Source organism: Lepisosteus oculatus, chromosome 1 (assembly GCF_040954835.1).
Source record: "Lepisosteus oculatus isolate fLepOcu1 chromosome 1, fLepOcu1.hap2, whole genome shotgun sequence".
Classification (NCBI taxonomy): domain Eukaryota; kingdom Metazoa; phylum Chordata; class Actinopteri; order Semionotiformes; family Lepisosteidae; genus Lepisosteus; species Lepisosteus oculatus.
The window spans coordinates 59,345,844-59,364,588 of NC_090696.1; the positions used below are offsets into that span (position 1 = coordinate 59,345,844).

At 36.9% G+C, this 18,745-nt stretch overlaps 1 protein-coding gene across 1 annotated transcript in view; it reads left to right on the forward strand.

Annotated features, from left to right (window-relative positions):
- The window catches only part of nfxl1 (nuclear transcription factor, X-box binding-like 1), a 57,507-nt gene that overhangs the window by 33,029 nt on the left and 5,733 nt on the right, over positions 1 to 18,745 (forward strand). The window contains exons 17-22 of the mRNA XM_006629846.3: positions 3,925 to 4,065; positions 8,062 to 8,228; positions 9,571 to 9,640; positions 14,803 to 14,907; positions 15,826 to 15,912; positions 17,864 to 17,917. Coding sequence (XP_006629909.2) covers positions 3,925 to 4,065; positions 8,062 to 8,228; positions 9,571 to 9,640; positions 14,803 to 14,907; positions 15,826 to 15,912; positions 17,864 to 17,917 — 624 coding nt within the window. The remainder of the gene's footprint in view (positions 1 to 3,924; positions 4,066 to 8,061; positions 8,229 to 9,570; positions 9,641 to 14,802; positions 14,908 to 15,825; positions 15,913 to 17,863; positions 17,918 to 18,745) is intronic.

The following is an 18,745-nucleotide window of genomic DNA, read 5'->3' on the forward strand; positions in this document are numbered from 1 at the left end:
CTTCATGAATGTTTGTCTAGATGAGGTGTTTGCTTTTTATTTAGTTGTATATCAAGTCTCTAAGGACCTCACAAGTGAACAGTGTAATTTTACAGAGTCTGGTGCTGTTATGGTAGCCTCTGCTAACAGAGCCTATTGTTGTTGCAGCTGCTTATAGGCCTTATAGTTTAACGCAATAAATCAGCCAAGTCATCATATTCGTGATTTTTTAACTAAACCTGGATTAAATGGTTCGTACAGTTAACTTGCACATAAAAGAGCTTTCAGAAAGAAGCCCTTTCTGGAATGTTTGCTAGAAATGGTAAATCAGATTTTGCCCACTTAGTGCAGGCTGGAGTTTTTAAGTTCTGTTTAACAGTGGAGTAATAACTCCATGTGGCCAATGGAACGATTCTAGCTCTTAATGATTGATTCTACCCATGACAAAAGGACAGAGAATTGTGAAATTTGATCAAGTCAAGAGAACAGGAAAAGCATCCAAGGAACATGTTGAGGGTTGGATTGTTTTGTTAAAGATAACTGATGAAGAGAGACTCTTAATAACCATAAATACACTGTATATAAAAGTCAGTTGTAAAGATTTTTGGCCTAAACCATAGTCTGTGTAAAAGCCTCTGCTTATCTGTACTTAATTTGTCAGAACTCGGTAGAGTTGAGCACTGGTACTCAGGAACCTCAAAGAGCAGCACAGGCTTATTTGGAATATGGAATATTTGACAGGCATATTTAGAATCTAATACAGAACAGAATGCAGAGAACCATGATTTGCTGCTCACACTGCCAGTGTGGATAACAGAATTGACTACAGTGGGCATCTAAGAGGACCTTGGATGCAGATAAACAAAATTCAGTCTAAATGCTTTAAAAATTATTTTAGTCAAGATTAGCTTTTTTTAATTGTGAATTTGCAACTTGTCGACTTGCATACTTGTCAAATATACCTTTTCCAGTAAAACTAATTTCAAAATCAAATGGAAATGTTTCAGAAATATAGTAGGCCTAATAGCATGCTTTTTTATATTTGGCATTCCAAATTATTTTTTAAGATACCTTGTTACAGACAGTGGTAATTAAAAATTGAGTTTAGAGTGCATCATGCTGATGTTATGCACTTGTTATGGTTAAGCACACCAGTATCTTCTTTGTCTCTTGTCTGTCCACTCACTGCCACTTGCATTGAGCTCCAGCACTTCAAGATTTACAAATTAAGCATTGTGAACATTTTAAGAAATCCTGATTTCCACTGATGATATAACAGTGCCTTTTGATTTAAAAAAAGGGGTCACGTTTTTTCTACAGCTATACAGTGAACACAAGTCAGTTAACCTAGTTCATTTAATTACTCACCAGTTAAATATTACACACTGTGATCTAGAATTATCTAATTATAGGTTTTAATTCTTACATATCATGAATATGCACATATCCTTTTCAGAATCAGGTTTGCAGATGAATCCTTTTTTTCTGATATTTTATCAGAGACTATCTGGCACACTGACACAGTATAACTTCTTGACTTTTGTGTGTGTGCACATTAGAAACATATCTTTAATATCAAATTTACATGCACAGTTGCTGTGGATCTCGAACATTTTTTCCTGCCTTTATTTTCTCTTTGTTTTGCAGAATTTCAAGGATAATGATCATTTCTCATTACAAAAATATTCTCCCTTTTTTATCCAGGCAGTTTGATTTGAAGAACAGTCCAATTGATCATGCATTTTCTCATTAAGGGATTTAGCTCAACAAAAGAAATGTTTTTCAATAGGCCTGAGCCAAAGGTGTCCCCAAAGCCCTGTAGATTTTTTATTACTGGATTGACAAGCTCACAGTGGCGTTGGGAGCAAATAGACTGCAATCACATTTGGTATTTTCTTTTGCTTTTCAAACACTCACTGGGTACATTAAATTGCTTACTTTTTGCTGTAAAAACATTTTCACATAGTATAATCATGGTAATTGTATCTCAGTTGGGTTGCTATGAGGCCAAAATGCTTTTATAGCTAATAAAGAGCAGGGGAGTTTGTGCTTTACTTGGGAGGGACATTCATTAATCAAAGGGCTGAAACAAGCAATTTCAGGAGATAACAAACAAACAAAGGTTCTAGGGGCTGATTAATAGTTTTCTTAGACGATAGTGTCTCATTCAGAAGGTGCCTAAAACAACAACTTAACAATTTATAAATAATTAAAAGGATGTTTATGTTGGCTGTAGGTTTGTCTTTGGAATAGTTTAACTTGAGCTCTAGGTGGTATAGTGTTGTCTAGATTATAAATGTACACATTTGACAGTATTCAAAACCAAGAACATGGCAAAATCCAACAGTTTTCAACTTACAAGTGATATCTAATATTATAAAACCTTCACACTATTAAGTACCTGTTCGGGGGCCAATTCTTATGCTTGTTTGCTTTTGGTGGACGTTCAGCTGAAGTTGAAACCATGTGGTGTTGAGTCTTGGAATAGCAGTGCAGTGATCATTGCTGAGGATGTTCCCCAAAAAAATCAGGAAATTATAAACCACTTGCTGTAGAACTTAAAATTGTTTTAGGCTAAATAATTAGGCTAATCAGACAAAAGGATGTTCTGTCCAGAGAACTGGAGTCAAGAATATTGACTAATGTTTAATAATCCTTGCACATGCATTGAAGTGGTCCCTTTAGTCCTAAAGGCAGTGTTTGGAAAATACTTTCGAAAGTACCACTTGCATAATTTAAAATGGGTATCACTGAATTAATAATATGCTGTGGATGGGAAGCAGGACATATTTTATTTTTATATTTTTTGATGATCTTTCAGAGAGTGGTTAAAAAAGACTTATTAAACCTGATCGGTTTGTTATGTACAGTTCTGAAAACACTCTTATCCCACTTGGATTATCTATGGGTGTTCCCAGGATTCCTAGCACAGTTCCCTCCTAAGTTGTAAATATACAAAGCCAGCTTCGCTGTAATCTTTTCTTTGACTTGAAATGACTCGTCAGGCAGTGTGGCATCTTAAATCCGCCATACGTGAATTGGGCATACGCCATGTACAACACCAGCTAAGCTGCTGCTCTGTTCTTGGATAGGACATGAAACTGCCATCACATCTGTTTCACAGGCCTGAAGACCATTTCAACAAAACAAGGTGTAAGTGTAAGGCCAACTTTATCAAAGGACATCATACTGTACCTTCCTTGAAACTCAGCATGAAAATGCAGGTTTTATTTTTCAGAAGTACTGCCCTGCCTTGCCAGGTCTTATGAGGAGTTTTGTGTTTTGTTTTTCAGTAGGGGTCTGGGAAACAACAGGATTCTTATGATGTTTTGGAATTTTTACAAGATTTGAGTGTTATACATACCAGAAAGAGAATATTTGTCTTTATTGCAAGCTTTCTGCTTCCAAGATTAATATTATTTTGTCTTTGTGTTAAATGAATGCGCCACATCAAGGACTGGATTTCTTAATTGGGTTTCTTTAATAGTAGGATGCTGTTCTCCCACAATAAACTGGAAATTACTTCAGATTTAATTTCAGATTCAGATTTAAATGAAACTTTAAATTTTTGCTTGAAATTCACCATCTGACTTGTGGCCTTACAGAGATGGGCTTTTTTTTTTCTGAAACCACATGCACCTCTGTTAATGCAGAGACAGAGCCCACTCAACTAATTGTGTGGTTCATTAAGGCCGTTTTGTGCAAGAGGGTTTGAAGACCTATGCAATCATGACCATTTTTCTTCCATATTATCCATTTACTTTTTTGAACGTGTGGACTACTTTCTGTATATAAAAAAGTGCTACTTCAGATTTTTCACAACTGCAAGCCTTAAGACAGAATGTGAAAAGGATCTGAATATGTTTGTAAGGCACTGTATTGTGCTAAGCTGTAAAGGATGTTTTCTCCATTGGCCATTGTTTTTTTTCTTGTGCATTATTGCAGGTGAGTCCCTTGCCATGCCATGCTGTGGGCCCATACTCTTGTAGAAGGCCTTGTGGACGGCTGTTAGCCTGTGGCAACCACACCTGTGCCAGAGAATGCCACAGTGTGACTCTGCCTGACAGAACAGAGGACAAGCAAAAGGTATGTGCCACATGTGAGAGTACATCATGTAAATCATTGTACTTGACTGTATAAAACCCAGAAGCTTATAAAAGTTTAAACTAGCCCATTGCATTGCAAACTGCATTCCATTGAAGCTAAGCAGGTGTGAGCCTGGTCAGTCCCTGGATGGGAGACCTCCTGGCAAAAACTAAGATTGTTGCTGGAAGAGGTGTTAGTGGGGCCAGCAGGGGGCGCTCACTCTGCGGTCTGTGTGGCCTAATGCCCCAGTATAGTGACGGGGACACTATACTGTAAGCAGGCGCCTCCTTGGGATGAGACGGAAAACAGAAGTCCTGACTCTCTGTGGTCATTAAAAATCCCAGGGCATTTCTCAAAAAGAGTAGGGGTGTAACCCCGGTGCCCTGGCCAAATTTCCCATTGGCCCTTACCAATCATGGCCTCCTAATAATCCCCCTCTATGAACTGGCTACATTACTCTGCTCTCCTCCCCACTGATAGCTGATGTGTGGTGAGCGTTCTGGCGCACTGTGGCTGCCGTCGCATCATCCAGGTGGATGCTGCACATTGGTGGTGGTGGAGGGGAGACCCCGTTACCTGTAAAGCGCTTTGAGTGGAGTGTCCAGAAAAGCACTATATAAGTGTAAGCAATTATTAATTATTATTATAATTAAACTACATAAAACCAATATGATTAATGCAAGATAAAGCATCTGGAATACATAAGCATGGAAGTGATAACTGGATTATCTGGATTACATTTACTAGGAAGGCTTAGAGGAGGTTGACAAGGAAGAGAGTTTGTGTGGTGATTTTCATTTGTGATACTCAAGAAGTTTTAACCTTGAGATCAATATACATTGCAGTTTGAAATTCGAATAGTTTTCCATTGGATCAAGCAAAAATATCTATATGTATATTTATCTATGTGAATAATTCCTTTGTTCTCTTTCCAGTGTCCAGGCTAATGATCAATACAACTTGTTGTAGGTCTTCTTCAGCTTTCAGTTTTAATCACTTCTGTCATTTGGACATTTTTACCTCTAAGCAGAAAACATCTTAGTTTTCTTATTTCCAAAGTTCTTATAAAAGAGAGCTGTGAAATTGTGAAATTCATCTCATGTCCTGATGGCAATCCTGATGGAGTCATTAAGATTTCTGTTGGTGAGACAGGTTCAAAATCCTGACATCATAAGGTTTATGATGGAAAATGCAGACTTGCATAGATAAAGCACTTAAGGAAAGTATTTTAATTGCTGATGTGTTGATGTTACAGTATTTGTCTACCTACTTAACACCAAAAATTAAAATGAGACTGCTTTCATTTTAGTTCAATATTATTTTACAGATTTCTGTTTATTTACCTTTTTTGACTGTGTGCTGCTTCCAGCATGGAAGTCCATCCCAAACTATTAAAATCAGATTAGACTATCATACACTTGTTTGATATACTGTATGTAAACAAAAGTCATTTTCTTTTACTTTGTCTAAATTCTAGAACACACAGGGGCAGCATTTATTCACATCAGGTGTTCCTTTAAATAAAATGCAACAAAACCAAATTTACATTAACATCGTTCCCTTTGACAGTGCTCTTGAAGCCTCTGGAGCTATATAAAGGCCACTAGAAGATTTTTGTGTCTCGGGGGTATAAAATGAGGTATTATATGGAAATCATTCAGTAGTAGTACATCATTATAATTAAGGTCAGAGAGCTCTTCAAAGACTGCTGTAAATGCTCATTGAGTTTCACAAGCTGGGGGGTGGTTAAAAAAGAATCCATTAAAAATATTTAGTGTCAATTATTGTGAAATGTAAAGCTCTTGGTACATCACCAGTCCTGCCAGGAAGAGGACACAAGTGTGTCTTTCCACCATAGGCTGTGAGACAAGTAGTTTCTGCAGCTGTAGGTAACTGTGCTCATCTCACTGACACTGCGTAAGTAGCAATGGAGGGGGGTTGCTAAGGAAATATCCCCACTGAAATATTTCTTAACTCAGCGAAGGCCTCAGCATCCTAAATTAGAAAGCCTCAGGAAGACAACGATGTTTATGGCAAGGAGCTCTTTCCTGTGCTGTTCCAGATTGGTTAAGTGTTTCATGCCCTTATTATTGTCTCCTAAGTGGGGAGGAAACACTTTCCAAGCTGTTCCAGGTTATGATAAAATATTGCCTACTAACTGACCTTTATTGTGGATAATTTAAGATTTGAACACAGTTAATCAAGAATTCAATATGTAATATATTGTATTTTTCAACAAACTGAAATGCATGTGGGAAGCTTCATATCTGCACTAACCAATATAGAACAGTGTGAAATTAGTTTAGTATCTAAATGATCAATGCAGTTGCATTAATGTAACTGTTTTCAGTCCCTGAGTTAAAACTGAAATAATATTGATGCACTTCAAGTTCAAGATGAAATTGAGCATTACAGCTAGCCCAGTGTCTTGAACATAAAAATAAAGTTTAGACTAATATGGATGTGTGGGGCAATATATTTGCTGTTATAGGACACTCCTTTGCATTTTTACATGGCGTTACTGGGCAGTTTCATCTGATGTTTTGACTGGAATTGTGTTGATGTTTTTGTACGTCAGGTTATGTACAACATCCATCTTGAACACACATATTGCTCTTGCTCTCACATGCCCAGGAGTGCAGCAGTCTTTCATAGCGGAGTCTCAGAAAACAGACACAGCTATAAAGTAAAAAAAAAACAACATGTTCTTTATTTGTGAGTGAGAGGAATAACACTCTTTATACCGTAAATACAGCTGGCCACCTAAGGTGCTTAACTGGCTTCACAATCAAGACTGTGGACCAAGGCTGGGCAGAAGGAGCCCCATCAGAACTTTAAAAGAGTCCAAGTGGCAGCAGTCCAGGGGAAAATAAAAGCTATTGCTACATCAGGGGTATTGGTTAAAAAGTAGGGTACCTGGCCAAATGAGATCATTTAAAAAGCTTTAAAAATAAGGTTGAGAATTGACAGGGTTCAACATTTTCTCTTGCCCCAAAACTGGGTGACTGAATGGTTGCTCTTATCCCAGAGGGGATTTGGGTTTGAGGACTTTCAGACCCTGTGGCTGACCATGGCAGCAAGAATGCATCTGTGTAGGTGTATATACAGTGATGTGAAAAAGAAAACACACCCCCTTACGATTTGATGGTTTTAAATATATAGAAATATATATCTGACCTACATCTAGTCCTCACCAAGTCCTAACAGTAGATTAATCTAACCTCATGTGACAGATAACACTAAAGAAATGTCATTATTAAATAAAAAAGTCAGCCAATAACCACTAGCCTTGTTTCTGTTGAAGCTCAAAGTATCACGTAAGTCTGGGATTTCAGTTCTTGAGTTAGCATGGCTTTGTGGTTTGGTTAGGAGACTTTAAGTAACAGTCTACCAGAAAAGCAGAACCCCAAGATCATAGAAGAAAGCAATTCAGCTGTCCATCCATTTTCTAATCATTTCATCCAATTTAGGATTGCAGGGGAGCCGGAGCTATCCCAGCAGGCAACAGGTGCAAGGCTGGGTACACCTCCATCTCAGGGTAGACATGCATACAGTCACACCTAGGGACAGATTTCCCAAAAGCCAATTAACCTGCCAGTACAGTTCGTTTTTGCACTGTGGGAAGAAACTGGAACACCAGGAAGAAACCCTGGGGAGTCATGGGGAGAACATAAAAACTCCACAAAGAAAGAGCACCCCAGGTCTGGAATTGAATCCTGGGCCCCAGGGTTACTAAGCAGCAATGCTAACCATTGTGCCACCGTGCCAAGTAATTCAGCCACAGAGCAACTAAAACACCACACTTGGGAAAGCCATGTATTTTGGTCTGTGAGGGACGGATATAAGGTTGCCATGGTACTCATTTCTGAGACCCACGACGATCCTGATTCAAGCATGTAACCTCACCACAGGGCAGAGCACATTGGTGTTTTTTGACAGGTTATTACATCGCCCATCTGAGTATTTTATGCATGTCTTTCCTGCTCCCCGTTGCAGGCGGGTAAGGAGTGCCATCAGTGCGAAGAGGGGTGCAGTTGTCCTCGCCCTCCAGGCTGCCCTCACCCCTGCCCCCTGCCCTGCCATTCCGGAGACTGCCCTTCCTGCACACAGATGATCAGACTCAAATGTCACTGCAAGATAACATCCCTTTTCGTTGAGTGCTTGTAAGTATTATATGACTGTCGGCTTGATATTTCCATCCATGAACTTCAGAAAAAGAAAACCTTCCTAGGCTGTGCAATACAATGTAGGAAAAGCCAGAGATAGGGGTATTCTTTCTTTTATGCGTCCTAGCTAAAATGGGATCAAGGATTAATGTGGCACGTAGGACCAGAAATATTCTGAGTGTGAAGAATGCCATTCAGTTCATGGAGACTGTTAGCATCATATTGACCTGCAGAGACCTGTGTTTAGATCTTTTTGAAAAGGGGCTCCCCAAAGTTATGCAATACTGTAGCTTATTCTGGACACACGGCTCTGGTCTGTGTTTCCTTGTTGAGACTGAAGTTGTGGGTATATTTCCAAGATGACACTTGGATCGTGAATGGGATGATACCATCAAACCATCCTGAAACTTGTGCTCCTGTTACTAGATCTCCTTTATGTTTTTATTCAGATCTGTCAGTTAAGATGGGGTATGTGGTTATGCATGCAGATTGCAGTACTGTACCATCAAATCAGGTTGGATAGCACGTGGCAAATTCCAAATTCTGATAAAATGATGAAAGGACAAGGTGGTCTAGCTGATGTTACCCTGATGCTGGTTTAAATCCCAATTTTGCTTTTGTGAAAACATATGCTCTCCACAAAAGCATTTTTTTCAACGTTTGTGTTGAAGATTGTAAAGGCTATTTGTTTACAATCCTGTTACATGTTCCCCCACAGCTTCCCTAAGCTTACATGTAGATATAATTTTAATATGTAACCATACATACCATACTGTAGATCCACATTTTTTGTTTTAAAGATTTATATTTTTGGTTATTCATTTTCATAAACAGAGGGAATGTCATTTTGACTTTACTACACTTAAGAATTTATGTAAAGATGAGACGGTAAAGTTTTGAAGCAGTTCTGTGGAGGAAGTGTATGTAATTATATTTAAACGACATATTTTTGTTTTATCTACTGCTTTTGATATCCTATATCATCTTTTGTGAATGTCTTGATTGGGGGAAGGTAGTTTGTTGGGGATTCCAAAATGTATAAAGTATATAAAAACGAATAACCCTAATACTTGTATATTCCTATGAATTCCTCGGTCGCTTACATATAGGTTTCAACACAAGAAGGTACTTGGTTGACTCTGAAAGAATGACAGAGGACTATGAATGAGTCACATGCACACTGAATAGGCAGGTGCTACAGTACGTTGAGTACATCTGAAAAAACTAGAAAATGTTTTAAATCCACTCTGGGTAAATAACACTATCATAAGCAATGAAGGACATTCACAGTGTTCAGGTATCCTTCGCTAATGTTTTCAATTCCAATTTGCTTTTGTAGGAAGATTACTACAGCTGACAATGAGACAAAAAGGCTGCTGGGCTCCTGTAAAAACCAGTGTCCTAAGCAGGTATGTTTCACCATTTCTCACCGGTCATTTTTGAAATTCTTGACAAATGCTTACTTTGTTGCTTTTTTTTTTGGTATTTTATAACCTCCCGCCCTCATTCATATTCGTTGTTATGAGCAGGGTAGATGTTAATGCCATTTGAAGATGCTGTTTCACTTTCCCTGAGGTGCATATTGCACTGTGGGAGTATGATCGGTTAGGTTTCCATAGCAAAACTCATAGCACATGCAAGATTCACTTTGGATTTGTCATACTGCTTAGAAATTGTGAATCTCACCGTTTAACATTTTTAAATGCCTATACATTTTATAAACGCACTATCTCAATTTAGCAAAAAGAATTGAGAAAAACACTACTTTTTCACTACAGTACATCTTTGACAATATGCGTGGGAGAGTCATGCATACCAGAGGGCCTAGACACATGATGTTTATATCCGCAGTTGCTTAGAAGCAGAATCACAAGCCTCATGTTCTGTACGTTTCAGCACTTGTAAATATGTAGCGCGGCGATGTTGTGTGCACTGCTTATCCGGTATTTCCTGCCTCAGTACACTTAATCGTAAGTTGTTTTTTTTTTGCATCAACAAGACAAACGGATACAGGTTGGCATTTCCAGACGGTGGAGTTAGCAAACAGTTTCATGTTGTAATTTGCGGAGCAAAGTAGAAATGAAATTGTGCTTTGTGTGCTACATGTTAAATAAGATGGGAAATTTCCTAAATTGTGCATATTAACTTCCTGCAAAAGAGAGGCCCCAAAGTTTTCATGAATGATTTTAAGTGGTTTAGAATGTTTAAATCCACAGCACTAGGGGGCACTGTAGTATAGCAGCACTTAGCTGTTCTTGTAAGCTGAATGTGTTTTCTATTCAAACAGCAGTCATAGATTATTGCATCGAAACTACTACATGCTTTTTAACATTTTAGTAATCTCTGTTTTTCAAGCGAAATTGTTAATTCATCTAAAGAAGTTGCACAATGGTTAATGTAAAAGTCAGCTAATAATATATTTGCACTCAGTTACTTTGTGTCATCATGCTGTAAAACATGCTGTAGACTTCTGTAGCCTAGCACTGCAAGCTCATAAAATACATCTTCCTAAAATACAAACAGGGGAATGAAGGGAAAAATACATCTGAACTGAATATAACATCTTACAAAAATGAATTGATGAAAAATCTATTAGAACTGACTCTGATGCACAGATATGGACACTATGTATATAGAGAACCACATACAGTAAATGAAAGTGAAGGTACAGCTTTTGTGGTTTTCACTGGGATAATTGCAGTCTGTCAGTGAGTTTAATGTATCGACAATGGTGATCTTTAAGTGGATCTTTATATTCCGCTAGAGGGCGCAGTCAACACAAGAGTAAATGATGAGGAACAGCTTTAAATGCAGGGCAGCTTCTTTTTTGGTGCCGAGAAAAAATGCCAAGAGGCTGATTGGCAGCTGTGCATTTTGAAGTTAACTTCCTCAATTCACTAAGGAGGTTGGAAAAAAAAAACAGATACAATAAATTAGTAGGACTTGCAAAAATCTTTTTATTGTGCATCAAAGATTTTTTGCATTATGAAAGGAACCCAGGGCATTTTGTCCATCTTCAAAAATAAAATCACAAGGACAAATAGATGCCAAAGGCCAGACTCCAGATATGATAAAAGTTCAGGAAAAATGTTGCAGTTTTTAACATCAGTTGCAGTAGGTTTTGGCCATTTTTTAAATCTGTTGACCTGGGTCACAGCAGTATTTTCACATAGGATATTATTTATTTGTAAAGCTTGACATGAATTTGCCTTCATGTAAAAACAACTGGAGGTAATTGAATTGCGAGCCAGCTTAGATTAGTCTGTTACAAATGCTTTTCTTCCTGCTTGCATATGTTTCATTTCCTTGACATAAAGTTCTATTCAACAACTAAAAACAATTTTATTTATGGTTTGTTCTAGTAAAAAAAAAGAATTCGAAAGTCATGAAATGTCTGGCACAAATAAGACTTTGCCTCAAAATAAAATAATTTCAAAAGTGTTTGAGTGTGGGTTGCTATGTAATTTTTAGTCAATGGTAAAATGAGCTGTTTGGTATTCTCATGCATTCTACATACCGTATGCCTGATTACACTGTAAAGAGTAGTTCTAATTACAGTACATCAGGTTAGTGTTGAATCTGATGATTTCCTTATCTGTTTCACCGTCCATCACAAATACTACACCATGACTAAAAATACATTATAGCAGTGGTTTGAAGAAAAAGGTTGTAATTTTTTTTACAAATCGGTCTACTTGTATATGATGTACAGTAAGGGACGTCATTCTAAAGTAAATCCTAATAGAGCTGAGTTTTTAGTCTCAGTGAAACTTTGTCAAGCATTTATCTGCTACTGCTGCACAGCTGGTTTCTCCTATCTGGTTGATTTATTCACAGCTAAGTGGCTAGTTATGTACCTCATAAATTCAAGAAGGGAGCAAGGCTGTGGAAGAAGAATGGTGAAAACCTGAACAGCGATAGTTGCCGAAGGCATTACAAACAGTACACAAGAGCTCCCAAGGACATGATTAATTATAGAGACAATAACTCTTTATCTGAGCCCTTCAATCAGCCCCAGCCTTCAAAATGTTCATTTAGCCATGTAGACAATTGAACAAGGCATTGTGAATTGTGAAGCACTGTGAAGAAAAAGTTAGAATCCAAACCTCATTTTGAGGACCTTACTTTTTGAGAGGTTGATTGTCCCTGTCTTTTTATTTTTGTTGTTGCCTGTTATTTCTGTTAGTTTGAAACTCTTAGGTAATTCTGTTTAAAGATTGGACCCATGTTACTGAGTAAAGCAATAAAGTATTGATCGTTCAAGTGTGTGAAAGGGGAACAAATGAGAAGAACAAGCAAATAAATGGGCAGATGTGCTCTCAGTGTAGAAAACATTTTTATCAGGTGTTTTAGGAATGTGGTGTATGAATTGTATGTTACTGTACTGACTAGCCTTTTCTAACCTTTTGGCCTTTGGAAAACAGGGCATCTTTGTTTTATTTTTAGCAGTGAATATTGTTATTGTAATACATAATGGCAAACTGACAATTTTAATGAGTTTTGGATTAATAAATCTTAAAGCTGAAGGACATGAATCTTGATGTAGTTCAGGAGACGGCAAACAGCCTTTTCTGTATATTCTTGTTTCTTCACTGTCTTTAATTCTTATTGGAGTTTTTTATGCCTGTGAACATTTTAAATACTAGGAAACAGTAAGCTAGTTATGACGAGCGCAGTGGCAGGGGTGTTGACTTATAACGATGTGGTAGAAGCTGTTTCATTTTCGTATATTATTCTTTTTATTTATTTACTTAATTGCTTTTTGGTGAAATGACCAAAATAAGAAAAATCTGAATCAGTTTAACAAATATCTGAGATTTTTGAACAAACTAAATCTGAAGTTGGCACATTTTGGCAGCATTACATTAGATTCTATGCTTTTGTATTATTTTTCTGAAAGTTTTATTTGTATTTTCGTTGCTTTGAGTTTGAGGCATTACAAGCTGCTGGGTTTCCCTAAAGTTACACCATAAATGGTAAGGGCTAGCAATCTCTGGCACTCTGTGCTTGCCTCAGAAAAAGCACAAGATGTTCAGATGATTCCCTGCAGTTGGTTTAATTAAAATGGCTACATTTTCTTCTTAATTGCATGTTTCCTTCTGCTAGATTACACTAGAGACTTTCATCAAAAGAAGCAGGTTAAGGGTGTAAAACTAGTGGAAAAGCTTTCTCGCTGTGGATGTGGTTGCATTGAGAAGCAATTAGGGACCGTATACTTTAGCTTGTTAAAAAGAGTCCTCTGCAAACTGAGAAGTGACCTTTAAAAAAACAGCAAGAGCACATTGGACTGTGGGGTTTTTAATTTATGACCTCATCTGTTTGACCAATTGACCATTATTAACTTTAAATGGCTCTAAGGTGCTGATTATCTATCTGTTCTGACATATCTAGGTGTTTTGCCATGTTCAGTCATCAGGATTTGATATATGTCGATTGAATAGTTGTGGCAGTTGAGGAATTAATACCACATTTTTATGTACAGTAAATGGGACACTAAGGTGTTTTGATTTGATTTGACTTGTCGCTATTGTACTCCATTTTTCGTATTATTCCAAGCTACGTTTTTATAGTTTTCAACATTGCAGTACCACAAACTGAATGATGACTATATTTGTTTTCACTTACCCGTGCACAATTTTGATGTTTCAGAAATTCTCTAACCAATGACACCCTAAAGTTTTCAAAGCATTAGTGTACTTTGCCAATACTAGCTGGCCTGACAGCTTTTTGACCACTTTTCCTACAATAAGTGTTTGAACAAGTATAGCTTTTTGCTTTGAACCACATTTGGGCCCCTTGTTTAGCTGTGTGAAAGCAGCAGCTGAGCAGGGTGATCCCCACTCAGGAGAGTACAAAAAAAAGATAAACTAGGTATTTCTCATACTCCATATGTGACTACTTCTTCTCTTCCTCTGGACCTGATTCACAACCATGAAACTTGTTATTCAGCCTTCTTTCTTTATTCTGACCTGTACTGATTTTCATTATGAGTTTTGCCTTCACGGGGTTGCAGGTCCCAGAAAACCTTATTTTAGAAATAGAGTGGCTGTAGTCACTGACTTATTCCAATATCTTTGACAAAGACACTCTTTTTCTTGCTGGAAATCTTCAAAGTGGAGCTGGTTTGTATGGACAATGGGCGATGTCTTATCCCCTGCTAGTATTGTTATTACAGGTGTACAGCTTACTTATCTAGCTTGCGTCTGTAACTAGCAGTTTGTGACCAAATAGCAATGTCAAAAAGACCCATATGGAGCCTTTTTTTTTTAAAAAAAGACGCCCATTCTGCGAAAATGTCAAAAGGTAATTTCAATGAATGCAAACTGAGAAATAATTTATCAGACCAGTATATTGGTGAAGGTGCTATCATAGTTCCCTAGTTAAATTGATTCTTTCATTTATATTTTATAGCTATTCAATCACTCCTTTATTCACCTTAAAGAAATTCCAAGTTTTTTTCTGGTGGTTAAATCCAAGATATTTGAAGGGCCAGGTGAAGTAGATTTTTATAAAGTAAGGGCACATGGTTTTCTTCCTCCGGATGTATTATTCCCCTCTTCTGCTTGTTTAGCTGCAATGTGGGCATCGCTGCAAAGAGACCTGCCATCCAGGATCCTGCGTGGGGATCTGCAGTCAAAAAGTGAAGCTCAGATGTCCGTGCAAAAGAATCAAAAGGGTACGTTTTTAGTTAATTGTTATCATGGTTTGAAGGGTATGTGATAGAAATAGATTAAAATAATAGTGATCCCATGATGCACATGTTTGTGTGCAGAATATGGCATTGGAGTTCGGTTTGTATCAAATATTTGTCTAACGTCTTTCATAATAAATGTAGTTGTTCTCGATCGTAAGATCTAAACTCACAGACTGTGGTCTGGAGGAGGATTACATTGCTGAAATTTCACGTCTTGAAACAGGTTGTTCATATGACCCAAATAACAGGTTCTGGCATCAAGCCCAAGTAACAATCTAGAGATGATTCATTTTTCTTTTACTCAAAGTTTTAGTATTTTAATGTATTAGAATAATATGAAGTGCCTATACCTTTATTGCTAATGTATAATAATGTGAAAGCCTTTTGAGAACTGGGAGTTTGCTGGCTATGCTTGGCATCATTGACATCACTTCACTGGTTAACATGATAGCGTCCATTCACTAGGGCTGATGCAGTATTTAAGCCTGAATGTGTCTGTTACAAAATATTTGGTTCTTTGCAGCTCAGCATGTATCAGCCATTTGTCATTGTTCTGCCTTAGCTTGCATACCATACATTTACTATTCTTTTAAAAAATACTGATTATTTGGTCATTGACAAAGAAGTGGAAAAAGCAGAAGTTGATAGTAGATGTCTAGAACCAAGCAAGAAAGTACATGCTCTCTTTCCATCGTTCTGAGATGGAATCATGATCCACCAGAAATGGGAAAAGTACTAGGTTCACAGGAGACCTAAATGCTCACTTAACCACTACTAATTTGGAAAGTCACCTTTCCCAGAAATTAATTTCTGAAGAGATGATTTATGACAAGGTGATTTCACCCTTTTGTATGCCTATTTTTTGAAAGCCTAACCTAAACCCTGATTCAATCTGCACAGGAGTACCCTTGCTTCAAGGCTCATGAAGGGCTGGTCATTGTAGAATGTGATGAGGCATGCAAGGACTTGCAGAAGAAGGCGTCTGAGGTATTTAATCTGAGTGTTTGTTCATTACCGATGTCCTTACATTTTCTGCCTTGAGTGTCTCTCAAACTTATATTGCATTGTACTGCAGAGCTGGGCTGAAAAGACTAGAGAATGCAAAAACAATACAGGGACAGTAATTAGCTCAACACTATTTGAGCATGTGATTTAATGAGCAGTCTTGTTTACACTAATAAATGTAAATGTATGTTGTATTAATATCGATTTTCACAGGAACTAATTATTGAGGGATTAATACCGCTGGAATCTGGTTCCCATCCTACAAGCACTGCAATAAGCCTAATTGTCTTTCCTCTGTAGAAGTAACAAATAATATGCATACTTCATTCCCATAACTACCTAATGAAAAGTGTCTATCTTTACTGTAATGGGTTAGGGGTGTGAATAATTAAATAACGGGAGGTTAAAATCAAGAGTATAAAAAATTAAATATCCATTTCCAATCATTATCTGGTTTTAATTACTATGCTATGCAAGTACAGTAAGTAAATGAGTATACACCCCCTATTTACCACCTATTTGACAGGGAATACAGAACACAATGCAGCACATTCTTTCTTTGCTAATATAACTCGGTGATACCATTACTTTTTACAATGAATACATTGTCCTAGCTCCTCCAGTTTTAACAAATAATGTGGCAGATCGTGTGCATTAGTGTGAAATTAATAAGACCAAACATTTATAGCTGCAACGTGATAAATTGTAGGTTTTAAAATACAAAAAAAGAGATCTGGGGCAGACAAAGATAAGGCAGTAATAATTTATCGCTTGTTGAGTGCTTCCTTTCATTGCCAGACTGTGCTGCATCATGTTTCAAATTTCTGCAGGTTCTAAGATATAAGCTGTCAACTCTTGCATTTCTGACACTTTGTAGGTATGAGTTAAATGACACTTAAGAGTGTGATAAATGTATATGAATGTTGTGTCCTGTTATAAAAGTGTTTAAGTTAGCACAGAAAATGCACTGTGCCCCAACACATAATTGAAAAATACCTATATTATCATTTTATGTAAACAAAGCAGTTTATCCCCATTTTGTGTCACTTATTTTACAGGATAACATGCTATGATTCGGAGTGATGTTATTAAGAAAATGACAAAAAAAAGATTGGGGATATTTACAATCTAGTACATTCTTTCCCTTTTCAAGCTCACAGTATTGAGTAACTTCTTTTGACTTAAGGTGTAGCTTGTTCAGGGCTTTGCTTTGCAGTGTTTAAAAAACAAAAAGCAGATATTGTCAAAGAAAATCTGAGGTGTTTTCTTTAGAATTCCTGTCTTGGTGGCAATATGAGCTGCATCATTTTTTCTTAAGTCATCGTTTTGTCAGAATGATTCAACAACCAGCTTCACTCTTCCCTCTAAATTATCCAGTGAAGGATGTGAAATCTAAAGGGAAGCAGTTCAGACTGTGTAGAAGGAGAAAGACAATGCACATTTAATAGAAGCAACATCTTGAAGGGATCTTAGTTGTTTTTTGAGTGTGAACTTATGACCACAAAAGTTAAGTGAAATAACTGTTGTAGATCATAAAAAGTGATGATACTGTATGTATGAGGAAAGAACTTACATGTTTTGCTGCACCTTTCCCTTTTATATACAGTTTGAACAAAAGTGTTTTAAAACGGTAATGGGGAAAAGGTGTTTTGAGTTGGACAGTAAGGTTTTAAGTTTGATTTATGCAAGTATTTTATATGATGTGTATGATTCTAATGCATTACTCATCTCTGCATTTCTTCATTTTTAATAAAAATGTCACATCTGTAAAGAATATGATGACAGGTCAAACTTTCTTATTAATAGTAATTCTGTGTGGCCATTGTGTGTTATTTGCATTCACCCTTTGTAATTTCTATGATATGTGAATCCATAGTGACAAATCCAGCGTTTGTCTCTGTGTCCAACTAAAGAATGTTCCGTTTTTCCTCAGATGAAGGAAGCAGAAGAAAAAGCAGCAATTGAGGAGGAAAAGAGACGACAGCAAGTGAGTTATATCTTATCATGAAGGGTTAAATCATTCCAATGTTTATGAATTCCACCTCCTCAATTACAACTTGAACCAAATGTTAAAAAATGTGTAAATGTAAATTAGTAGAATTGCATTATTTAAATGTAGAACATATTAAAATTGCCTCTGGTAGTCTTAAAGGACAAATTGGATCATATTTGTATATTATTAGACAATCATAGTGTATGCATTTCCTAGTTTGTTGCATTGCTTTAATCCACAATTTAACCTACAATTTAGAGAGATTCTCCAAGACCATGGGTCATTTAATCACATCTTGGGTAATTTATAGTCCTGTACACTGCCAAAGTTGCTGCTTGCATTATGTTGTGTGTACAGCTTGAAATTTACCATATGACCCTGATGGAATACATTTTAGTAAAGCACCTGTATTCCTACAATGAAATAAAACACTGTTGTTTGATTAATGGTTTGCAAACAACATGCTGCACTTAAAGCAGAATAAAGACAAGCATGTCTGCATCAACATCAGCTTTGACTTAAAAAATAATGACCCTGTTTTGTGCATTTTTGAGCTCCAAATCATCGATAGTTATACCGAAATTACCAATAGATGATTGTATCCCAGTTGTAAACAAATGTTTTAAAAACTAAATGCGTTTTTTTTGTCTTTCACTATTTAAAAAAGAAAATATTCAGGTAAATGGGATGCATTTGAATTTATTCAAGCCATTCCCTTCAGTACACTCAGATCTGTATAATTATAAATGAAAAATGTATCACTACGTGTTACACATACAGTAGCATTTTAAATCATACGTTTATATTTATTTATAAGCAAGT